General features: G+C 40.7%; 1 protein-coding gene across 1 annotated transcript in view; it reads left to right on the plus strand.

The window, feature by feature from the left end:
- Nucleotides 1–221: 221 nt before the first annotated feature.
- The window catches only part of LOC108705494 (lipoxygenase homology domain-containing protein 1), a 31,111-nt gene continuing 9,466 nt past the window's right edge, over nt 222–21,866 (plus strand). Inside the window, exons 1-21 of the mRNA XM_041580648.1 lie at nt 222–603; nt 708–784; nt 1,169–1,365; nt 1,584–1,776; nt 1,872–2,032; nt 2,111–2,423; nt 3,414–3,565; nt 4,436–4,569; nt 4,679–4,830; nt 6,088–6,192; nt 8,330–8,458; nt 10,845–11,009; nt 11,998–12,179; nt 13,447–13,563; nt 14,522–14,684; nt 17,597–17,751; nt 19,419–19,628; nt 20,188–20,326; nt 20,731–20,939; nt 21,204–21,389; nt 21,616–21,743. Of these exons, the coding sequence (XP_041436582.1) occupies nt 536–603; nt 708–784; nt 1,169–1,365; nt 1,584–1,776; nt 1,872–2,032; nt 2,111–2,423; nt 3,414–3,565; nt 4,436–4,569; nt 4,679–4,830; nt 6,088–6,192; nt 8,330–8,458; nt 10,845–11,009; nt 11,998–12,179; nt 13,447–13,563; nt 14,522–14,684; nt 17,597–17,751; nt 19,419–19,628; nt 20,188–20,326; nt 20,731–20,939; nt 21,204–21,389; nt 21,616–21,743 (3,335 nt within the window). The 5' untranslated portion in view covers nt 222–535. The remainder of the gene's footprint in view (nt 604–707; nt 785–1,168; nt 1,366–1,583; nt 1,777–1,871; nt 2,033–2,110; nt 2,424–3,413; nt 3,566–4,435; nt 4,570–4,678; nt 4,831–6,087; nt 6,193–8,329; nt 8,459–10,844; nt 11,010–11,997; nt 12,180–13,446; nt 13,564–14,521; nt 14,685–17,596; nt 17,752–19,418; nt 19,629–20,187; nt 20,327–20,730; nt 20,940–21,203; nt 21,390–21,615; nt 21,744–21,866) is intronic.

Genomic DNA, 21,866 nt, shown 5'->3' on the forward strand with positions numbered 1-21,866 from the left:
ACTGTGGGATAGCAGGTATAGTAGGGAGAGATGGTGCCTATAGTAACAGTGGATAATAGTCTCTGGGAAGGGAGTGTGACTGTGGGATAGCAGGTATAGTAGGGAGAGATGGTGTCTATAGTAACAGTGGGATAATAGTCTCTGGGAAGGGAGTGTGACTGTGAGATAGCAGGTATAGTAGGGAGAGATGGTGTCTATAGTAACAGTGGGATAATAGTCTCTGGGAAGGGAGTGTGACTGTGGGATAGCAGGTATAGTAGGGAGAGATGGTGCCTATAGTAAGACTTTTAATGACAGGAGCTAGATGTTACACAGGGAGAGAATGATTAAATAAACCTATTAAATGCATCATGTACAGTATGTATCTGGTATATAAGGCCTAGAGTAAACCAGAGTTATTCATATATCAAGAGGTTTATTACCATTCCTATAATGATTGCAGGCTGATGACTTTATTATTGAAGCGGTGAGTCTGAAGCAGGTGAGAAGAGTGCGGATCGGACACGATGGGAAAGGAGGAGGCTGTGGGTGGTATATGGACAAAGTTATAGTGAGAGAAGATGGGAAACCAGAGACGGAGTCTCTTGAATTTCCGTGCGACAGGTACAGGAGCCGACAAACTATTCTGCTAGTTTGTTAAGGGATCGGACAGTAGATCTGAAACATCTACATAGAATTATGGACAATTTCTGTTGTTTCCCATAAAGGTGGTTTGACAGAAATGAAGATGACGGTCACATCATTAGGGAGCTGGTTCCTGCTGGAGGCTCACAGAATCTGAGCAGTAAGTTGCATTTTAAATCCATTGTGTTGCTATTGCCTTGATATATTGAAATAATGTTACACTGGAGAAGGAGGTACTGTGCTTAGTAGTGGAATCAGTAGTCTCCGGTCATAACGTAATAAAAGACAGCTTCAGTGTCCCCTCCCTGTGATCCATTGAGACTGGAGGAAAGGAAGTTTCATAATAAGCAAAGAACGTGGGTTCTTTACTGTTCAATAAGTCACAGCAGCCCAACTAGGCTCCCTTAATTTCTCACCAAAACTCTCCAAAGTCCCATTATCTCATCATTGCACCTGGAATTGGTAACCAAAAGAGATTATATTTAATGGTGCCGGTGGTTTTCTACCCAAACAATGGCCGTCTCTTTTCCCCTTCACCCTGCAGGTATCAGCTATCACTTTCAGATTAAAACAGGTGATGTCAGCGGGGCCAGCTCGGATTCCCGGGTCCTTGTCAAACTGTACGGAGAGAAGGGGGACACCATCAAACAGTTTCTTCTGGTTTCTGATAACGACGTGGCGGATAACTTTGAGAGGAGCCGAGTGGATCATTTTACCATAAATACCATCGATATTGGCAATGTGAGGAAGGGATGGGCATCTCTCCGCTAATTTGCTCAGTCCAGAGCTACATTCACGCTCAAATACCCATGGGCCCATCAACCCAGTAAACACTGACCCCTTTTTGGTGCCAATCTGCCCCGCTGAACCCCGGTGCATTTCATTGTGAATAATGGGGCATCATATCAAAGCCTTGTGGTCAAGTTGTATTTAATTGCATCTTTGTGTTTTTTTGACAGATCAATAAGCTGCTGATTGGCCATGACAATGTAGGGCTTCGAGCAGGTTGGTTCCTGGCCAATGTTGTGGTTCAAGTCCCTGCCCATGGGAAGCAGTACATGTTTCCTATTAACCGTTGGCTGTGCAAGGACGCTTGTGATGGGAAGGTGGAGGTGGAAGTCTACTCTAGTGAGGTGAAAACTATAGAGAAATGTAAGTATAATGGGCACAGTTCTCTATCACTTCCCATAAGCTCTTAAGTTTGTAGTCAAACCCAAGTGATTTCATCCTCTTTTGTTTTGCCCTAGTGGTAAATTATGAAGTAACAGTAATCACTGGCAATGTGCGGGGCTCTGGAACCAACGCCAGTGTCTTCATGCAGCTCTATGGAGATAAAGGGAAGACAGAGGAGACATTTTTGAAGAGCCGCTCTAATGACTTTGAAAGAGGAGCTGTTGATATATTTAAGGTTAGTTGGCCTATGTCTACTAGATGGGTGTTCTTGGTAACAGCATGTTCAGAATTCTTCTCAAAACCATTTGCTTAGATTGAGGCCGTGGAAGTGGGGAAGATCCGCAAGCTCAGGATTGGCCACGATGGCAAGGGCCTTGGCGACGGCTGGTATCTGGAGAGTGTCGAGATCAAGCGAATTGGAATAAAGATGATGCCCGTGGAGAAGCCGGACAAAAAGAAGAAATCCAACAAGAAGAAAAAATCCAGTAAAGAGGAAGAAGTGGAGCTTCAGCCTCAAGAAGTGGTCGAGTCCTACAAGTTTGAATGCCAACGCTGGTTGGCCAGGGGGGAAGAAGATGGAGAGCTGGTGGTGGAGCTTCTGCCTCTGGAGGATTCAGAACTGCAAGGTACAATCTCACCAGCAGAGGGCAGACTTTCAGCCTTATATGTGCCCTTCAGTTGTGCACCATGGAGTTATTTAGCACAGGACACATTGGGTGTAAGTAAGGGGATCCTTTGCTTCTATTCATGCTGCAACTTGTATCTTTCTTGCATCTTAATATTAGCAATGGGCACATTGGCAATAGGGGTAAGAAATGTTTTGTGCAAACGATTAGTGAATAATGTTTTGCCACACTCGAATTTGAAAAGATCTTATTTAAATATAACAATTGTATCTGCCAGTTCTCCCCTGGGCCCCTAGCCAAGCATATTTCTGGGTCCTGCGGTTTCCCCTTTAAAGGAGAACTAAAGCCTAAGTAAAGAAGTAGCTAGAAATGTTATACATGATGTTTTGTGCTTCTGTACCAGCCCAAGGCAACCACAGCCCTTTAGCAGTAAAGATCTGTGTCTCCAAAGATGCCCCAGTAGCTCCCCATCTTCTTTTCTGCTGATTCACTGCACATGCTCTGTGCTGCTGTCACTTACTGAGCTTAGGGAGCCACTCACAATATACAGTACACATAGAATAGAAATGTCACAATATAAGGCTGATTAGTAATTAATACACATAATTACTACATGGCAGCACAGAAACCAGTGCAATTAGCATCAGAATTTAATAATCAGCAAACCTGTAGCATCAGCTTATATTACAGCCAGGGAAGCTCATGTTCTGCTGGATAATTAGTGACGAGCCCTAAGCTCAGCTTCTCAACAGCCAATCAGAGCCCACTGAGCATGTGAGTGTCACAGACACTTTCCAAGATGGTGACCCCCTGTGACAAGTTTGAAGTCCTGGATCATTGCTGCTATTGACAAGCTCAAACTTTAGCCTCGTGCAATAAGTTCACTATATAAAATATGTCATTTTTAGACATTCATTTTAAGGATTTAGTTCTCCTTTAAGCATAGTAGTTTCGCCCACTTGGCCACTTAGCCCTCTCCATTTCCTTCAGAGAACAGCTATGAGGTCCATGTATTTACGGGCACAGTTTGGGCAGCTGGAACAGATGCAAACGTTTATGCCGCCATATACGGAGAATTAGGAGACACTGGAGAACGTCAGCTAAAGAAATCCAACCATCTGAACAAATTCGAGAAAGGACAGGTATGCCCAACTTCATAAATGATCTTTGTTGCTATTATTTTTATTTACTTTTGTGTTAAACGTAATACAGTATTTTGTTATTGAGCTTCCTTAATCTGACTTTTCTCCTACTCCAAATGGCTCATTGATGGTGCAAGTACAGTGTGGAACCATGTTTTTTACCCATAATGTGGTGTTAATTTTACAAGGCTTCTCACCCTTCTCCTTAAAGGGATTCTGTCTTGATTTTTATGATGTAGTTTTTATTTCTAATTGACACTGTTTACACTGCAAATAATTCACTCTACAATATAAAATTTCATTCCTAACCCAAAAAGTGTATGTTTTTTATTTGTAATATTGGTGTGTAGGTGCATCTCAGGTCATTTTGCCTGGTCATGTGATCAGAAAGAGCCAGCACTTTAGGATGGAACTGCTTTCTGGCAGGCTGTTGTCTCTCCTACTCAATGTAACTGAATGTGTCTCAGTGGGACCTGGATTTTACTATTGAGTGTTGTTCTTAGATCTACCAGGAAGCTGTTATCTTGTGTTAGGGAGCTGCTATCTGGTTACCTTCCCATTGTTCTTTTGTTAGGCTGCTGGGGGGAAAGGGGAGGGGGTGATATCACTCCAACTTGCAGTACAGCAGTAAAGAGTGACTGAAGTTTATCAGAGCACAAGTCACATGACTTTGGGCAGCTGGGAAATTGACAATATGTCTAGCCCCATATCAGATTTCAAAATTACGGTAAATATAAAACAATCTGTTTGCTCTTTTGAGAAATGGATTTCAGTGCAGAATTCTGCTGGAGCAGCACTATTAACTGATGTGTTTTGAAAAAAACATTTTTCCCATGACAGTATCCCTTTAACTCCGTCTCCTTCCTGCAGGAGGATATCTTCACCATAAAAGCTGTTGATTTAGGAGAGCTTAAGAAACTGAAAATCCGCCACGACAACAAGGGTGCCAGCGCCGGCTGGTTCCTCGATAAAGTGGAGATTGTGGATGAGAAGGACGACACGAAGTAAGTGCCACGTAACCTGCAAAGGTTTCTGTACCAGGTTACCAGTGTAGTTTCCTATCAATAAACTTCTCATAATATCTGACTATTCGGTGGTTTCTTTATATTACAGATATTTCTTCCCATGCCAAAGGTGGCTCGCTGTCGATGAAGACGATGGACAGATCGCCAGGCAGCTGGTACCTGTGAATGAGGCTTTTATGAAGAAAGATGAAGATGAAGGGCAAGACCAATCGCTTGCCACACTTGGGTTGGAACAGAAAGGTCGGTGCCGTCTTACTTTATATTTGTCATTCAGCCCAGAGTCGGTTGGATGTATTTGCCTTTTTTCATATATGCTCTGGATACAAGTCGGTCCAAACCTTTGTTCATTTAAGTACAGGTTGGTGTAAGCCTGCGGGGCATTCTAATGTTCTCATCAGCTACACGTTGGGCTACAACTGTCATTTTTCTAATGTCTGATTGGCTGCAGATTGTTCTTTATTAATCTTTTTTTTTACAAGTTGGTCTGTAAACCTTCAAATGTCCTGATTGTAACTGCCTTGGTCTAGCCGATACTTAGAATGCTGAAGTAGTTAATAGTGATGGCAAATTTCCGCTGGCGAATAAATTTGCGAATCTCCTGCGTCAATTCCCGATTTTCAAAAAATTTTTGTGAAAACGTTCGAATTGCTCGATTTTTTTGTGAAAACGTTTGAATTGCTTTATTTTTTCTTTTTTAGGGAAAATGTTCGAATTGCTCGATTTTAGTGAAGACATTCGAATTGCTCGATTTTTTTGACAAAGTTCGAATTGCGCCATTTTTAAGTGAAAACATTTGAATTGCATAAGTTTTTCATGAAAACGTTCGAATTGCACAATTTTTTCTTGAAAACGTTCAAATTTCACAATTTTCGTGAAAACATTCGAATTGCTTGTTTTTTTTTGCAAAAATGTTTTAATTGCTCGATTTTAGTGGACATTCGAATTGCTCGATTTTTAAGTGACAACGTTCGAATTGCGCAATTTTTAAGTGAAAACATTCGAATTGCACAATTTTTTTCGTGAAAACGTTCGAATTGCACAATTTTTTCTTGAAAACGTTCGAATTTCACAATTTTTTTGTGAAAACGTTCAAATTGCTAGATTTTTTTGTGAAAACGTTCGAATTGCTCGATTTTTTTTTTAGCGAAAATGTTCGAATTGCTCGATTTTAGTGAAGACATTCGAATTGCTCTATTTTTAAGTGACAACATTCGAATTGCACAATTTTTTCTTGAAAACATTCGAATTTCACAATTTTTTCGTGAAAATGTTCGAATTGCTCGATTTTTTTGTGAAAACGTTCCAATTGCTCGATTTTTTTTAGCGGCGAATCATGCAAATTCAACGCAAATTCGCGCCTGGCAAATAAATTCGCCCATCACTATAAGTAATCCCTGGTTTGGCTATGAAATTAATTAGGAGCTGCACCCTCAAAATGTTACATATATATCTATATCTATATATAATATAAGAACAACCAACTTTCTTTTATTCCAGCCAAATCAACAACTTACACAGTAAAAATAAAGACCGGAGAGAAGAAGAATTCTGGGACAGATGCCAACGTGTTCTTAATCCTGTTTGGAGAGAAAGATGATACAGGTAGAGCGACAGGGACCTTCACTTGGTTACAGTCTCATAAATGACAGACAACGGATATTACTTGTCTAACACTGAATTCATCATGTTCTACTGCAGAGATCTCCTAAAGGGGAACTCTACAAATGTTCAGTAAATCTCCTATATCATTTTTTTTTATTGTAGTTTTTCAGATATTCGACCACCCAGAGAAATAGAATATTGAGAGTGTATAGTAGTTATTGACATAGGAAGAGTGTCTGACCAATGTATAGCTAATAGTGATAAAAACCTGGCGAAAAGCAAAACCTGGCGAAAAGTTTTGCTCATCACTAATAGCTAATTGTGAGTTCCTGATCAGTTTGTGAGTAGAATGAGCCTGTATAGAGTATAAGAGCGGTGTGTATGAGTAGTGACAGTAATGTGAGTAGTGTCTGTGTGGTGTATGAGCAGTTACAAGATACAAAGGACTATGTAATAAAAGGCACTTAGCTTGCCTAGGTCAGTAACCAATCAGCAGGTAGCATTTACAGGTCACATGTTTAAAAGCAAGCATCTTATTGGTTGCTATGGGTTACTGCTCCTTGGCAAACTTTGTGCCTTTTATTATTACATATGGGGATAAGAGTGTTTGAGCATTATATGAGTGGCTATGGGTATATGAATGTGCCTATGACATGTATGGATATTTAAAAGTCAGTAAAAAGGACTGAGAGGAGTATGAGGAGATACTGGCACATGAAGCGTGCCTAAGCAATGTATATTCATGTACACAGGAGCCACGTTTATGTGTTATTTTCGATACATGTCAGTGGTAAATCATTAGTTATGGGTAGTTATGGGTGAGGAAGAGGACCTGAGTAGTGTATGAGTAATTATGGGAGAGGAAGAGGACCTTATTGGTGTATGGGTAGTTATGGGTCAGGAAGAGGGCCTGAGTAATGTATGAGTAATTATGGGAGAGGAAGAGGACCTTATTGGTGTATGGGTAGTTATGGGTCAGGAAGAGGGCCTGAGTAATGTATGAGTAATTATGGGAGAGGAAGAGGACCTTATTGGTGTATAGGTAGTTATGGGTGAGGAAGAGGGCTTGAGTAGTGTATGAGTAATTATGGGAGAGGAAGAGGACTTTATAGGTGTATAGGTAGTTATGGGTGAGGAAGAGGGCCTGAGTAGTGTATGAGTAGTAATGGGTCAGGAAGAGTGCCCAAGTGAAATATGAGTAGTTAGGAGCACATGAGGAGAAAGAAAGAGGCTGCTCTGATGTTCTTCTGCTTAGGAAAGATTTGAGAAAGGTTTCTAATTTTATTCCTAAGCAGAAGAACATCAGCCTCTTTCTTTCTCCTGACAACTTCCTTGACTACTTGGTGGTCAGACTGGTGGGAAACTGACCAGCAGGTGGTGCTGTTGGAACACAATTCATTCATAATAACAGTATATGTATCCCTTAATAAATAATGAATGTACATTGCAAAAGTGCTTAGAATAGCCCCCTCATCAATTTTACATTCACTAATTTTTAAGATTTACTTATCCTTTAAAAATAGCCCATATGATGTCATGGGATATTCTGAGACAATTTGCAATTGGTTTTAATTTTTTAATATTTGTGGGTTTTTTTTAGCTTTTTATTCAGCAGCTCTCTAGTGTGCAATTTCAGCCATCTGGTTGCTAGGGTCCAAATTCCCCTAGCAACCACACATTGAACTGAATAAGAGACTGGAATATGAATAGGATAGGCCTTAATAGAAAGATAAGTAATAATAAGCAGCAATAACCATAAATGTGTAGCCTTACAGAGCATTTGTTTTTTTTAGATGGGGTCAGTGACCCCCATTTGAAAGCTGGTAAGAGTCAGCAGAAGAAGAAGAAAGGAAATAACTTTGAAAAAAAATATTAGAAACAAATAATGAAGACCAAATGAAAAGCTGTTTAGAAGTAGCCATTCTATATTATACTAAAAGTTAACTTATAGTTGAACCACCCCATTAATGGTGCCCAGGGAGTCTGGTACATCAAAGATGCCACTCATCAGTGGAATAACAACTGGCAGTCTGCTCTGCTGACAGTCGGAGCTCACAGTAAACTGAGACTACCAGTCGGACTTTACTGAGATGATTATCCTTGAGTTCTAATGGATTTGTGTGTGTTATTATTTCAGGGTTCATGAACCTCAAGGCTTCCAAGACCAACAAGAATAAGTTTGAGCGAGGCCAAATCGATGTGTTTACAGTGGAGGCCGTGGATATTGGGCCTCTGACCAAACTAAAAATTGGGCACGATAACGAAGGTAATGGGTTACGGACGGGGACATTGCAATACAGCGCTGGTTGGCTTCCAAACTCACTCTTATTTTCCCTTTATTGTGCCAAACCTAATACAGGTATGGGATCCGTTATCCGGAAACCCTTTATCTAAATGCTCCAAATAAGAGAAAGGCCGTCTCCCATAGACTCCATTTTATCCAAATAATCCAAATTTTAAAAAATGATTTCCTTTTTCTGTGTAACAATAAAACAGTTGCTTGTACTTGATCCCAACTAAGATATAATTAATCCTTATTGGAGGCAAAACCAGCCTATTGGGTTTGTTTAATGTTTATATGATTTTTAAGATATGAAGATCCAAATTATGGAAAGCCCAAGGTCCGGAGCATTCTGGATAACAGGTCCCATACCTTACAAAAATATATTAGCAATAGCCTTGCAGGAGTTGTTAAAGGATCAGTAACATCAAATTTTTTTATTTAAAAATTCGTTAGTGTAGAACGAAAAAAAAAACCCACAAAGACAAGTTAAACTTTTAAATCGGTAAGTCTTTATTAAGAAATAACTAACGGAAACCCCGCTTGTGCTCCTCTTCAGAAAAGGCGACATGGCGATGATCCATCATGCGGCGCTCGATTTCTCCTCCCTGGCTGGCTCCTATAAGGAAAGCAGGGAGGAGAAATCGAGCGCCGCATGTTGAATCGCCTTTTCTGAAGAGGAGCGCAAGCAGAGTTTTGGTAAGTTATTTCTTAGCGATTTAAAAGTTTAATATGTCTTTGTGTTTTTTTTCATTCTTTTTTTTTGAAAAAAAATTAATGTTACTGGTCCTTTAAACTACAGTTTCCAGCATCCCCTGATAATGGGTTGGATTTGCATTTTAGGCCACACACTAATCTCCCCAGGCCCCGCCTACTTACTGATTAGCCTTGCTCCTTTTTAAGGTATGAATCAGGGCAACCCTGCCTAAAAAGTTGGCAGATATGATCCGACTGTACTGTCTGCCAAGTTCCCCTGCTAAAATGCAAGACCACCCAAGGTATTAGCATAAATGTAGCAATCGTTCTGGTTTCTAGGCACTATTAACCATAGCAACCAGTCGGCATTTAACGTTTTACTTTGGAGACAAAGAAAATAGCAACTGAATTTTTTTAAAATGTCTATCATGAATACCAGGGGGATTTTCTTAGATTACTCCCACCTGCCACATACTAAAAAAAATATTTTTGTGTATCTATATTTCCCCTTTAAATGAAAACTGTTTTTTTTTTACTATCTTTAATAAAAACACTATTTCAGTTTTTGTTGTTATAATGTTAGTATGCTGGCAATCGCTGATAGGGTTTGGCTTTATAGTATGGGTCATGCAAGGTAAAGAAAACATTTTCTGAGCAACATCGTAGTGCGGTGAGATAAGGATTAGCTGTCCTCATAAATCTCATACTTGGGCTGCAGCTCTGGTTTACATCTGGGTCAGGTGTACTCTCAGCTCCTCTGTTGTTTCCATTATTTAGGTGGGGATGGCAATTTTACAGACAATGAGCAAAATTAGGGACAGTTCCTGCTGAATTGTGCTTAGTACAGGGAATACCTATGCTGCCATAGTTTTATGTGATCTCTCTGTACAGACTATGAGCAAACTTAGGGGACTGTTCCTGCTGAATTGTGCTTAGTACAGGGAATACCTATGCTGCCATAGTTTTATGTGATCTCTCTGTACAGACTATGAGCAAACTTAGGGACTGTTCCTGCTGAATTGTGCTTAGTACAGGGGAATACCTATGCTGCCATAGTTTTATGGGATCTCTCTGTACAGACTATGAGCAAACTTAGGGACTGTTCCTGCTGAATTGTGCTTAGTACAGGGAATACCTATGCTGCCATAGTTTTATGGGATTTCTCTGTACAGACTATGAGCAAACTTAGGGACTGTTCCTGCTGAATTGTGCTTAGTACAGGGGAATACCTATGCTGCCATAGTTTTATGGGATTTCTCTGTACAGACTATGAGCAAACTTAGGGACTGTTCCTGCTGAATTGTGCTTAGTACAGGGAATACCTATGCTGCCATAGTTTTATGGGATCTCTCTGTACAGACTATGAGCAAACTTAGGGGACTGTTCCTGCTGAATTGTGCTTAGTACAGGGAATACCTATGCTGCCATAGTTTTATGGGATCTCTCTGTACAGACTATGAGCAAACTTAGGGACTGTTCCTGCTGAATTGTGCTTAGTACAGGGAATACCTATGCTGCCATAGTTTTATGGGATCTCTCTGTACAGACTATAAATAAACTTAGGGGTCTGTTCCTGCTGAATTGTTCTTAGTAAGGGGAACCTATATGCTGGTGTGGTTATATAGATAGGTGATATATCTTTGTTTGCTGACCAATATCTGAACCATGTCTTTAGGCACCTCCGCTGGTTGGTTCTTGGACTGGGTAGAGATTGATGCCCCATCACTTGGTCAGCGGATGAAGTTCCCCTGTGGTCGCTGGTTGGATAAAAGTGAGGATGACGGCACCATTGAAAGATATCTGTTTCCTTCCGAACTGCAAATGGAGCAGTATGTTCCATGTAGGTAACTGCATGACCCAAAGTCATAGCGCCAAGCCTAGTACCCTGACTACTCAACTTACAGTCAAAGCATCCAATGTCTTTTAAGGAACAAGGGCAGATACACACGGTCAAATTTGAGGAGATTAGTCACCCATCGACAAATCTCCTCTACTGCAGGGCAAATAATCTCCCCGAACTGCCTTCCCTCCGGCTGGCGGGATGGCACTTGAAGTGATTCCGAGTGCCATTCTGCCTGCGATTTACATTGTAGCCCACGGGAAGGCATTTCGGGGAGATAAGTCGCCCTGAAGACGAGGAAATTTGTCGTTGGGTGACTAATCTCCCTGAATCTGAGTGTGTCTGTGTCTCTGCCGGTGTGTCCGTGCGTCTCCCCTTAACACAAAGGACCAGTCAGAATACACAGAATAGCCAAGTGCCCCAATCCAATGCTCCCATTGGTCAGTATGGGTTACACGCATGGAAAATACCTCTAGCTTTATGACTAACATTGTCCATCTCTCTATCACCACGAGTAGAATAAAGGTTACATTAGACATCCAGTATGGGACCTCACAATGCCAGTGTTGGAGGTGTTTGTTTTTGTGTAGGAGCAATGCTCCCAGCAATTAAATTCTCACTAATAGGACAAATAAGGCCACCCCAACTGGTCCAAAATGAAACAGGACAATAAGGAAGATGGTAATTCCCAATGTATTGTATGTATCAAGAAGTTGTGGGTGATTTGGGGTGTTTGGTTCCTCTCTTACCAATGGCCTAAGAATAATGTCACACCAGGTGGATTCTCTAATTTTTTTGTTGGGGTTGAGACATTTAAACCTTTCATGTCACCATCTCTAGACTTTTATGGACACCAGTGAGTCTTCTTGGTGTGACATTAAACTAAAAACCATTGGGAAAGTCAACGTGGCACAGCAAATGAGGGTGACACTCAAATTAATAAACAATGGGTTCCATTTCATTGAATGTTGTCTCTTGTGATGCTTAGTTGTTCCGTACGAGATCACGGTCTACACCAGTGATATATTTGGGGCTGGGACGGACGCGGATGTCTTCGTTGTTCTCTACGGCAGAGACGGGGTCTGTACTCAGCAGAAATCCTTGTGTGTGAACAAGAGAGAGCGGAGATTGTACTTTGAGAGGAAGTCAGTGGATCAGTTCATCGTAGAGGTATCATTGACCTTCTGTACTCTATGTCCATTGCTTGCCCTTTGTCTCAATAAGAGATGGGTGGGTTTTCTGCAGGATTCAGGCTTCCTGTATATTCTGCATATTGTCAAATTTTATTATAGAATGAATTTAAGGCAGTGGTAGAACTAGATATTACTGGGCCCCACAGCAAATCATTTTTCAGGCCCCCTCAATGTCTAGAGGTTGACCAGTTTTACCAATATTTATTCAAATTGTATATGAATTAGGGCCTTGTGTCTTGAGCACATTGCACCTATAGTTTGATTCCAGTCTAATGAAGCAATGTAAATAATGCCGGTATTTTTTGCTAAATATCTCCAGTCTGGAGCCTCTCCTTCTTTCACAATATGATAATTTGTTGCCGAGTGAATAATTCAGCGGCGCACAGGCAGCAAATGCTGATAAACCATGTCAAGGATTGTCCTACAGGTAGGACTATTCTATAAGGCTTTGTGAAAGACTTCTGGCAGGTGCTGAGCTCATGGAACCATCTGATTGAAGCCAGAACTTTTTTAAAATATTGACTCAGCATCTGACAACAGCTGTCAGGAGATGATGGGGACTGCGATTTGACCGGAGGGGCAGAACTGTGGCCTGTGATGTTTTAAAGGGATTCTGGCATGGGAAAACATCGGTTCATAGTTCTGGTCCAGCAGAAATCTGCACTGAAATCAGTTTTTCAAAATATTTTTTAAATTTAATTTTGAAATCTGACATGGGGCTAGACATATTGTCCATTTCCCAGGTGCCCACAGTCATGTGACTTGTGCTCTGATAAACTTCATTCACTCTTTACTGCTGTACTGCAAGTTGGAGTGATATCACCCCCTCCTTTCCCTCTCCCCAGCAGCCCATCAGCAGAACAATGGGAAGGTAACCAGATAGCAGCTCCCTGACACCACATAACAGCTCCTTGGTACATATGAAAACAGCACTCAATAGTAAAAATCCAAGTCCCACTGAGACGCCTTCAGTTACATTAAATTGGAGAAACAATAGCCTGCCTGAACGCAGTTCCATCCTAAAGTGCTGGCTCTTTCTGAAAGCACATGGCGGTGCAAAATGACCTGAGATGCACCTACACACCAATATTACAACTAAAAAAATATATACTTGTTGGTTCAGGAATAACATTTTACATGGTAGAGTGAATTATTTGTAGTGTAAACAATGTAATTTAGAAATAAAAACTATGCCGTAAATATCATGAGAGTATCCCTTTACTGTGCGTTCTTTATCCTCACAGTTGGAAGATGTTGGGGATATCATTGAGAAGATTCGCATTGGGCACACTGGTAAAGGTATCAACTCAGGATGGCATTTAGACAGAGTGGAAATTCGAAGACTGCTACCAAATGGAAAGGTGGGTGGTGATATTCCACAAAGACCCATGGTGTGATACATGAGAATGTGTCCCATAAGGAAGTGTGTTCCATCACTGTATATGGGCCAGGTTTATGCCCCCTACCTTTATCAGGAACCAACCTGTCCATAGCTAGCCCTAGACCAACTTAAAGCCAATCAGATCATTAGTTCACATTGATAGATCAGTCTCTGGCTAATCAAAGCATTTATAGCACTCATGACAAGAGCAAACCTATAGCCAATCATAGAATTAGTATCTGCACAAGCCCAGATCCAGCCTGTAGGCAATCATAATATTAGTATATTTTTAGGACTAGAACCAAACTGCAGCCAATGAGCACATTAGAACTGTCACAGAGCTACAACCAACCTATAGCTCATCAGGGACTTGATTACTGTTGGCCATCGTAGAATTAATGTTAAAAATGTCAATGATGATGTTGCCTAGCAGAATATTAGAATGTTTCACAAGTCAGTACTCAACTGCTAAAGGAACAACCATAAAATGTCACATTGTCTCCTTATAAAACTGCGTTTGCACATGGGCTTGTTCTTGGGTCATTCAGACCTCCTGTGATCCAAAGGGTGATTCAACCTGGTGTTGTTGCTCTTGTGTTTGTGACCATCGAAGGTGAACCGGGGAGACATCTTGCATGTCAGGAGACATCTTTCTGCCAAATGCAGTTACTTGAGTGACTAGGCAAAATAAAAGTTTTTTTAACTTCTCCTGCCTAAACATTAAATCAGACCCACATCTTAAGAAACTCTAGCTTAATGGCAGTAAGGACAAGTTACACCCAAAAGAAAGTTAGATATTCCCGTTGCATAGTAAAAAAAACACTTATTGAGGAGGCCAACAGTAGACCACATTTTTCTAGTAAGAATGATATCTTTCCTAGAGCATTGTAATATATACATAAAGATTATTCAAAATATTTCTTCTCAAACCTGAATAGGGTTCCCAAACCGTAACCTTTCCATGTGAGCGGTGGCTTGCCAAATCCGAGGACGATGGAGAGACAATGAGAGAACTAGTGCCATCGGATATCTTTACAGAGAAACTCATGGATGACGGGACCTTGAAACAGATTGAGATGGAAGTAGAAGACCCTCTGGAAAGTAAGATGAGCGTGTTATCAGTATGCTGACTTACTTGTCACTATTGGTAATGCTTGTGAGGGTCAGCTAAGGGGGAACCTTGAATGTGCAAAAAAAAGAGTGTCCAAGAGGTGGATAGGTGGAGAGCACAGGTAGACAGTGAAGAATATAAATATAATAGAAATATTCTAGACAGTTGCAAGAGACAATGAAGACAAATTACAGAATTTTATTTCTGAACGAGCCATGTCCATGCAATCACCATTAAATGTTTGGGGGAAGAAACTGGAAAGGAGGACATTTTCAACATTCAATCAAGGTTATACAACTAGGGCTAAATTTACCAATTATTGTGTTGTTGATGAAGGATCTAGAAGTCTTTAAAGGAAACAAGTTAATGGCATGAAGAAGTCTGGGTCACTTGGAATTTGGTAAAGCTGTAGGTTAGTTTTTGGACTTTTTTTGCATTGAATTACCTATATAGTGCATCAACCTCATTTTGCTCATCATTAGCTTGCCAAAATTTATATATATATATTCTCTATACTAATGTTGTACAGGGTAAAAAGGACAGTAAATATGAAATCATGAAATTATCCCTTTTGGTCTTCAGACTGTCAATTCTTTTGGTGGGGTATCTCAATGCTGCTGTAAGATCATTAACAATATCATGCAGAGCTGACCTTGGGGGCACATCATGAGTACCATAGAGCAATAAATGTAGTATAAAGAGTAGGTAAATGCAGGTATAGTAGGTCAGGATGACACCAGAAGGGTAATTTGGCAACAGCAGAGCAAGAATATGACAGCAAACATTAAAGGGGTTCACCTTTGACTTAACTTTTAGTTTGTTGTAGAGCAGTGATCCCCAACCAGTGGCTCGTGAGGAACATGTTGCTCACTAACCTGTTGGATGTTGCTCCCAGTGGCCTCCAAACAGATGTTTATTTTTAGATTCCAGGCTTGGAAACAAGTTTTGGTTGCATAAAAACCAAAGTTCACAACCAAACAGAACTTTCTGTAGGCTGACAATCCACATAGGGGCCACCGGTAGTCAACCACAGTTTATAATTGGCATCCCCAGGAAGTTTTTCCATTCTTGTGTTGCTCTCCAACTTTTTTTTAACATTTGAATGTGATCCTCGGGTAAAGTTTGGGGATCCCTGATGTAGAGCGTGATATTCTGACAATTTGCATTTGGTTTTCATTTTGTATTATTTTGGGGTTTTGAGTCATTTAGCTTTTTATTCAGCAGCTCTCCAGTGCAATTTCAGCCATCGGGTTTCTAGGGTCCAAATTACCCTAGCAACCTTGAATTACATTGAATAAGAGACTGGAATATGAATAGAAGAGGCCTGAATAGAAACATGAGTATTTAAGCAATAACAATACATTTGTAGTCTTACAGAGTGTTTGTTTTTTAGCTGGGGTCAGTGAACCCCATTTCAAAACTGGAAAGAATAGAGCACATAATTAAAAACTATAAAAATAAATAATGAAAACTAATTCAAAAGTTGTTGAGAATTGGTCACGCTATAACATACTAAAAGTGAACCAACCCTTTAAGCTGTGGCCCTTGAGTTGTTCTGTATCGCATCTTTCAGCATCACTCTGACAAGCAAAGGCTACAGAGGGTACAACTGGGGCTACTGGGAGTGCAGTGCAACAACAGGTGAAGGCCCATAGCTCAGATATTCTCTCAAGGATGATAGATGGAGATGGCTTTGGAAAATCTATGTTTCTTTTACATCATGGAACTATACCAGTCACTTGCCCTCTGCCTGTGAATAATAACTAGCCATTTCTATTTAGTGGAGGAAAATATCTAACTCCCCCCACTGGAATACCATTATAGAAGGCCAAGCAGAAAATTGTCTCGTTTCAGAAGTAAATTTTCTGTTCTGAAGGATCCCAGAGAACACGCTATAGATTTTTCCAGTCTAATTCACAGTGGTACTGGACAGGGGCTCCAATTTTTATAACTGAGATATGAGGATTGAAATTTTCCATTATTTTACAGTCATTTTCTTGAGAAGATTGCAAGGGACATTTAAGCACATCTCCCCTTTAAATCAATAGTCTATTAGCATTACACTGAGAGCGCTCTGCGTGTGCTCTTAACTACGGTCTCCACCGTGCACAAGGACGATCGCGAGCCTCTCGAGTGGCTCAATAAACAGGGCATTTGATTAAGGAAGAAAAATAACTTTATTATCTGCCAATGGGTTGTCATGGTTTTATCTCACCAGGTCGGAATAGACAACTGATATGACTGATAAAATGTTGACACAGAACTGAATCATTTCGATGTCTATTGGGGTGGGAGATAGAGTTGGTTTAAATTCAGCATCCAGAAGTGTTGATTCTATTGATATTTATAGTTGTTAAAGGAGAACTAAAGCCTGCTGTATTTTTTATACTGTTTTTGCTGTACCCGCTCATAGGTTCTTCAGCCCTATAACAGTAATGATCCAGGCATTCAACGTTGCCCCCACCAGCTCTCCATCTTGGATCTTCTTAGGCCATTGTTTGAGTGTCAGTGGCACTGCACATGCTCACTGTATCCCAGTTGCTTTTAAAAAGCTAAGCTTAGTGGTCATCAAAAGCTACTGGGGGCATCTTTGGGATATTCACTACCAATGGGTTGTGGGTGCCTTGGGCTGGTACAGAAGCTTTAGATATATGAGTTAATGGTCTACTCTAATGCTTTGTTGAACTTCAGCTCTTCTGGAAGCATAGTTATTAGTAGTTTATAATTTTATAAAGTTCTCAACCAACGACTCGACCAACTGCCCCTTCTACCCTAACTTAATCCAGGAGTCAACAAACAGGCCACTCATTTGACATTTCTGGTTGTTCAGCCAATCACCGGTTAGCTTTTACTTGCCTAAATGATTATTTCTTGAGCACTGAGCAGCCCTCGTCCCTTTCAGCCCACACTTACAGCATATCTGTGTTCACTGGCGACAACTACGGAGCGGGAACGGACGCCAATGTTTTCATCATCGTTTATGGAGATTTGGGCGACACGGGAGAGAGGAAACTCAGCAAGTCAGAGACCAACTCCAACAAGTTCGAGAGGGGGCAGGTACAGGAGACGTTTTTGTACAGGATTCTCGTAATTTGCTGGCGGGGCAATAGATTTAATAAACTGAATAATTATTGGACAGATTTTCCAGGGATTTAGTACTCGGTTAATAATCATTAATGTCCAGATATTAAATTATAGAATTTGGCTGGTGAACTTTCTCTTGGTGGGAACTGGTACTCCAAGTGTCAAAGCTATCAGTGATATTTTCAACTTTTATAAGTTTCCTGGTCATATCAGGGCCCTGTTTTTAATCAAGTGGGGGTGCAGTAGACTCTATTGAGTATATAAGGGCTAGACTGATGTCTGTTACCTTGCAGTATAGCGCCAACATCAGTGGCGTAACTAGTTGTTACTGGGCCCCATAGCAAATTCAATTTAGGGCTCCAAAATATTTATAAGTTGGCCTATTTTACCAAGATATATTAAAATTGCTAATTAATTAGGGTCTCACTGGGCCCCCTACACTCCTGGGCCCCCCTGCAACCGCAGGGTCTGCTTCCTCTATAGTTACGCCCCTGGCCAACATACGCCTCAAAGGTCTCCTCAATCAGCAGAAGCCCTAGTAGCTAGAGATGCTATGTTGCTCTTAGACTTCATGTAGCCAAGTCAATCAGCATGGCCACTCCAACTCATATATGAACTGCAAGAATACAGGTCAAATTGCCCTTTTTGCAATCCACAACCTCTTTATAACATGTATTCAGTTCTTGCTTAGCAGCACAGTGTTGCTGTATGTATTAACGGCTCAGTGCCCTTATTTCCGTATTGATTTATCCTTTCGAAGTTAAATTCAATGCCTGACTGCCCACTCCAGCCTGTCCATTATCCCTAATGTATATGCCTCAGTGTTCCTCACTGTCCACCTCTCAACAGGGAACTCGCGTGGCAATTAAGAATGAGATATTTTGTTAATGTGTTTATTTTCTGTTCATATTTCTTTAAATATTTACATTGTTTTTTATGTGCACTGGAAATTCCTTGTATATTTGTATTTATATATGTAGGTGGATGTGACCATAGAGTCATCATTAAGAGAATGAGGGTTTGGCTGGGCGGTGCCATATTGTTTCCCATAGAAATATGGTACACAGAGCAATTGTGGTGGGATTGTTTGTTTGCCATGTGTTTTCCTAGATAAAAACCCAGAATTTCCCCCACTCTTTTCTAGGGAATCATGTAAAAATGCCAATCCAGACAGTTTAAAGGAAAATCCAGCAGGGCATGGAAGCAACGGGGGTCTATTTAGGTCCGGTGCATCCATAGACACTAGGGGGCAGATATATCAAGGGTCAAATTGAAAATTCCAATTTAGAATTTTCAATTTCTTTTTTATGGTCTAAACTGTCACATGTTGACAAGGGAATCATTCAAACTTGATTCGAGTTTTTTAAAAAAATTCAAATTCAATTTGAGATTTATCATACTCTGGTCATTTAGAGTGATACTGACATTAAAAAAGTAAATTTTTAAATATAAATGTACATTAAAAGTTACCTATAGGTCATGTTTTTTGCTGAGAGGTTTGTTTTTGTAACTTATTGTTAGTTGAAGTTTTTAAATTAAACCTGACTGTTTTGCCAACCTGACTGTCCCATCTCAGCCTGTGAGAGTTTCTAATGCTAACGTACTTATCATGTCCCTTGTTATATTTCATGTGTCCTTAGGTGGATAAATTCGAAATAGAAGCGGTGGATCTTGGCACCATCTTTAAGATTAAGATCCGGCATGATAACTCTATGTTGAGCCCTGACTGGTACTTGGAGAGGGTAGAGATCCTTAATGAAGTGACGGAAGAGACGTATCTGTTTTTGTGTGAGCGATGGCTATCCACCAAGAAAGAAGACAAGAAGATAGAACGAGTGTTATATGAGAAGGTAGGGAATGAGCAGGTTCCTGGGACATTCAGTCAGTCTCCTCCTCAAGTGCAGAAAATTGGTGTAAAGCCCTACCAGGAGAGTCTTTCCATGAGAAGCACAGCTATGATGGTAGGACAAGGTAGGTGGTGCATTAAGTGGGGGACAACACATGGATGCCCCCCTGGAACAACTCTAGCTTGTGTATCATTCTAACAGATTGCTTTGGTAGTGCCAGTGGAGCAGTTGCTGTAGCTAGGCTATTTGAGAATAACTAATTCTCTCCCAATTTATACAGGGTGGGCCGAACAGAGGTTTTTCGGTCATTGTGCTGGTCCAAGCCATTGCAGTAAAGATATAGATAACTTGATTGACAAATACATGTCTTTGCTGACCCTCACCTCCATTCTTGGTCCCATGGAGTGTTATTATTATATTTTGGGGACTCAAAGCAGTCATTTCATCTTGGCATTGCTTAGACTATGCTTGAGGTCCCATCTCAGATGTCCTCTATTTAACATGTCTTTGTAATGACTTGGTTTTTGGCTTTTGCTAACCATTGCAAATGATTCTCTATTAGGAGTACGACGGGGAGCGATTAAGCATGGGCAGCTCATCGAAAAGCTTCTGGGGATCATCCCTCAGTCTGAGAAGTCAGGATAACAATGCCAACGTAAAGGGGAAGAACAGCCTAGATGGTTCTCACCAAGATGGAATATGTAAGAGTTTCTTCTCGCTTCTCTTTTCAATAGAAAGGAAGGATGATGCTAGCCATTCACAGTGCCCTCTGTATATCCTAACAGCACCATGGCAAAGGGCAACGAGATGTACCCCAATATACATGGCACTAATGGTCAATAAAAGAGTAGATGCAGACCAGCCATTTTATGCACAAATAAGTCATGCAAGGATTACATAGACCCCCCCCCCCCACCTTCCTCTCATATCTGGGCTCAGTATATTACCCATAATTAAGTATAGAATCTGTGCTTCATAGATGGCATATATAAAACCTACATGTTTTATGTACATAGCACATCTTTGATGTAGGTCTCAAACCTAGTGCTCTTTCATTGTATGGGAGACTTGTATGGGTGACTTGTATGCTCTATGTCTTTTCCAGTGATCCCGTATCATATCACTATCACCACTGGCCATGACGAAGTTGGAGGAACAGAAAGTCATGCTTATGTCATCATCATGGGGCCCCAGATGAAAAGGACAGAGCGACTTTGGCTGGACCTGCCCAAAGAGAAGAAAGGCTTTGCACCAGGCTCAGTGGAGAAGTTCTCTGTTGTGGGACTGGATGTTGGAGAGATTAAAAAGATGGAGGTAAGATATGGAGAGACTGTAGCATTAGATATTGCATAACGACAAGAGTATTTACACTTATTTGTACATTTTCAGGCACTTAGGCTTTGGTCCTATTGGAGTAGCTCACACAAAGTTGAGAATGTCTATGGTGAAAGGATTTGAGGGGTTTTATTAAGTGGGACCTCAAGACATTTCAGTTGACATCCAGACTAGATTCTATTTGACAGATACCTTGTTCTGCTATGCCTTTTCCTTTAACATTTTCTTGTCACTTTTGCCCAGTTGGGCCACGATGGGGTTACCCCAGAAAGCTGCTGGCTAGTGGATGAGATCCAACTAACAGTGCCTAACAAAGGAATCATGTATACCTTTATCTGTAAATGCTGGTTTGCCAAAGATAGAGGAGACGGACTCGCTGCACGGGTCTTCAATATGCTGGATGCAACTGCCATCACTATTGGCCGAAAGGTAATGTTGTTTCTCTGTGTTATATTTAGCTTGCAAATTCTTGCTTTCACAAGGACATTAATATGCTTCAAATGATTGTCGCTTCCTATAAGATTTAGTTTTATGACTTTGTGTGGTGCCCATTTCAAGATCAAGTCAACATACTGAGCCATTTGGCTCTGCCTTCAAGATTTAAAGTCTCTCTTTAGACTATTATAAAACCTTCTTTTCTTCCATCCACTTTTAGATTCTCTATGAGGTTACTGTTGTCACTGGAGATGTACCAAACGGGGGTACTGATGCCAATATTTATATTACCTGCTTTGGAGCAAGTGGGAGCTCAGAGGAAATGCAGCTGCCAAAAGGGGATGACAGGTAAATATCACTTTCTATGTTGAGCATTGTAATAAGTCACAACTGATTCTAATGGTTTTTCTTTCAATTGGTAAGTATGGTGCCATCTTGCCCCAAATTAGGTCTAGCTACAGGAAGGCAAGT

The sequence above is a fragment of the Xenopus laevis genome, chromosome 1S (assembly GCF_017654675.1).
Source record: "Xenopus laevis strain J_2021 chromosome 1S, Xenopus_laevis_v10.1, whole genome shotgun sequence".
Classification (NCBI taxonomy): Eukaryota; Metazoa; Chordata; class Amphibia; order Anura; family Pipidae; genus Xenopus; species Xenopus laevis.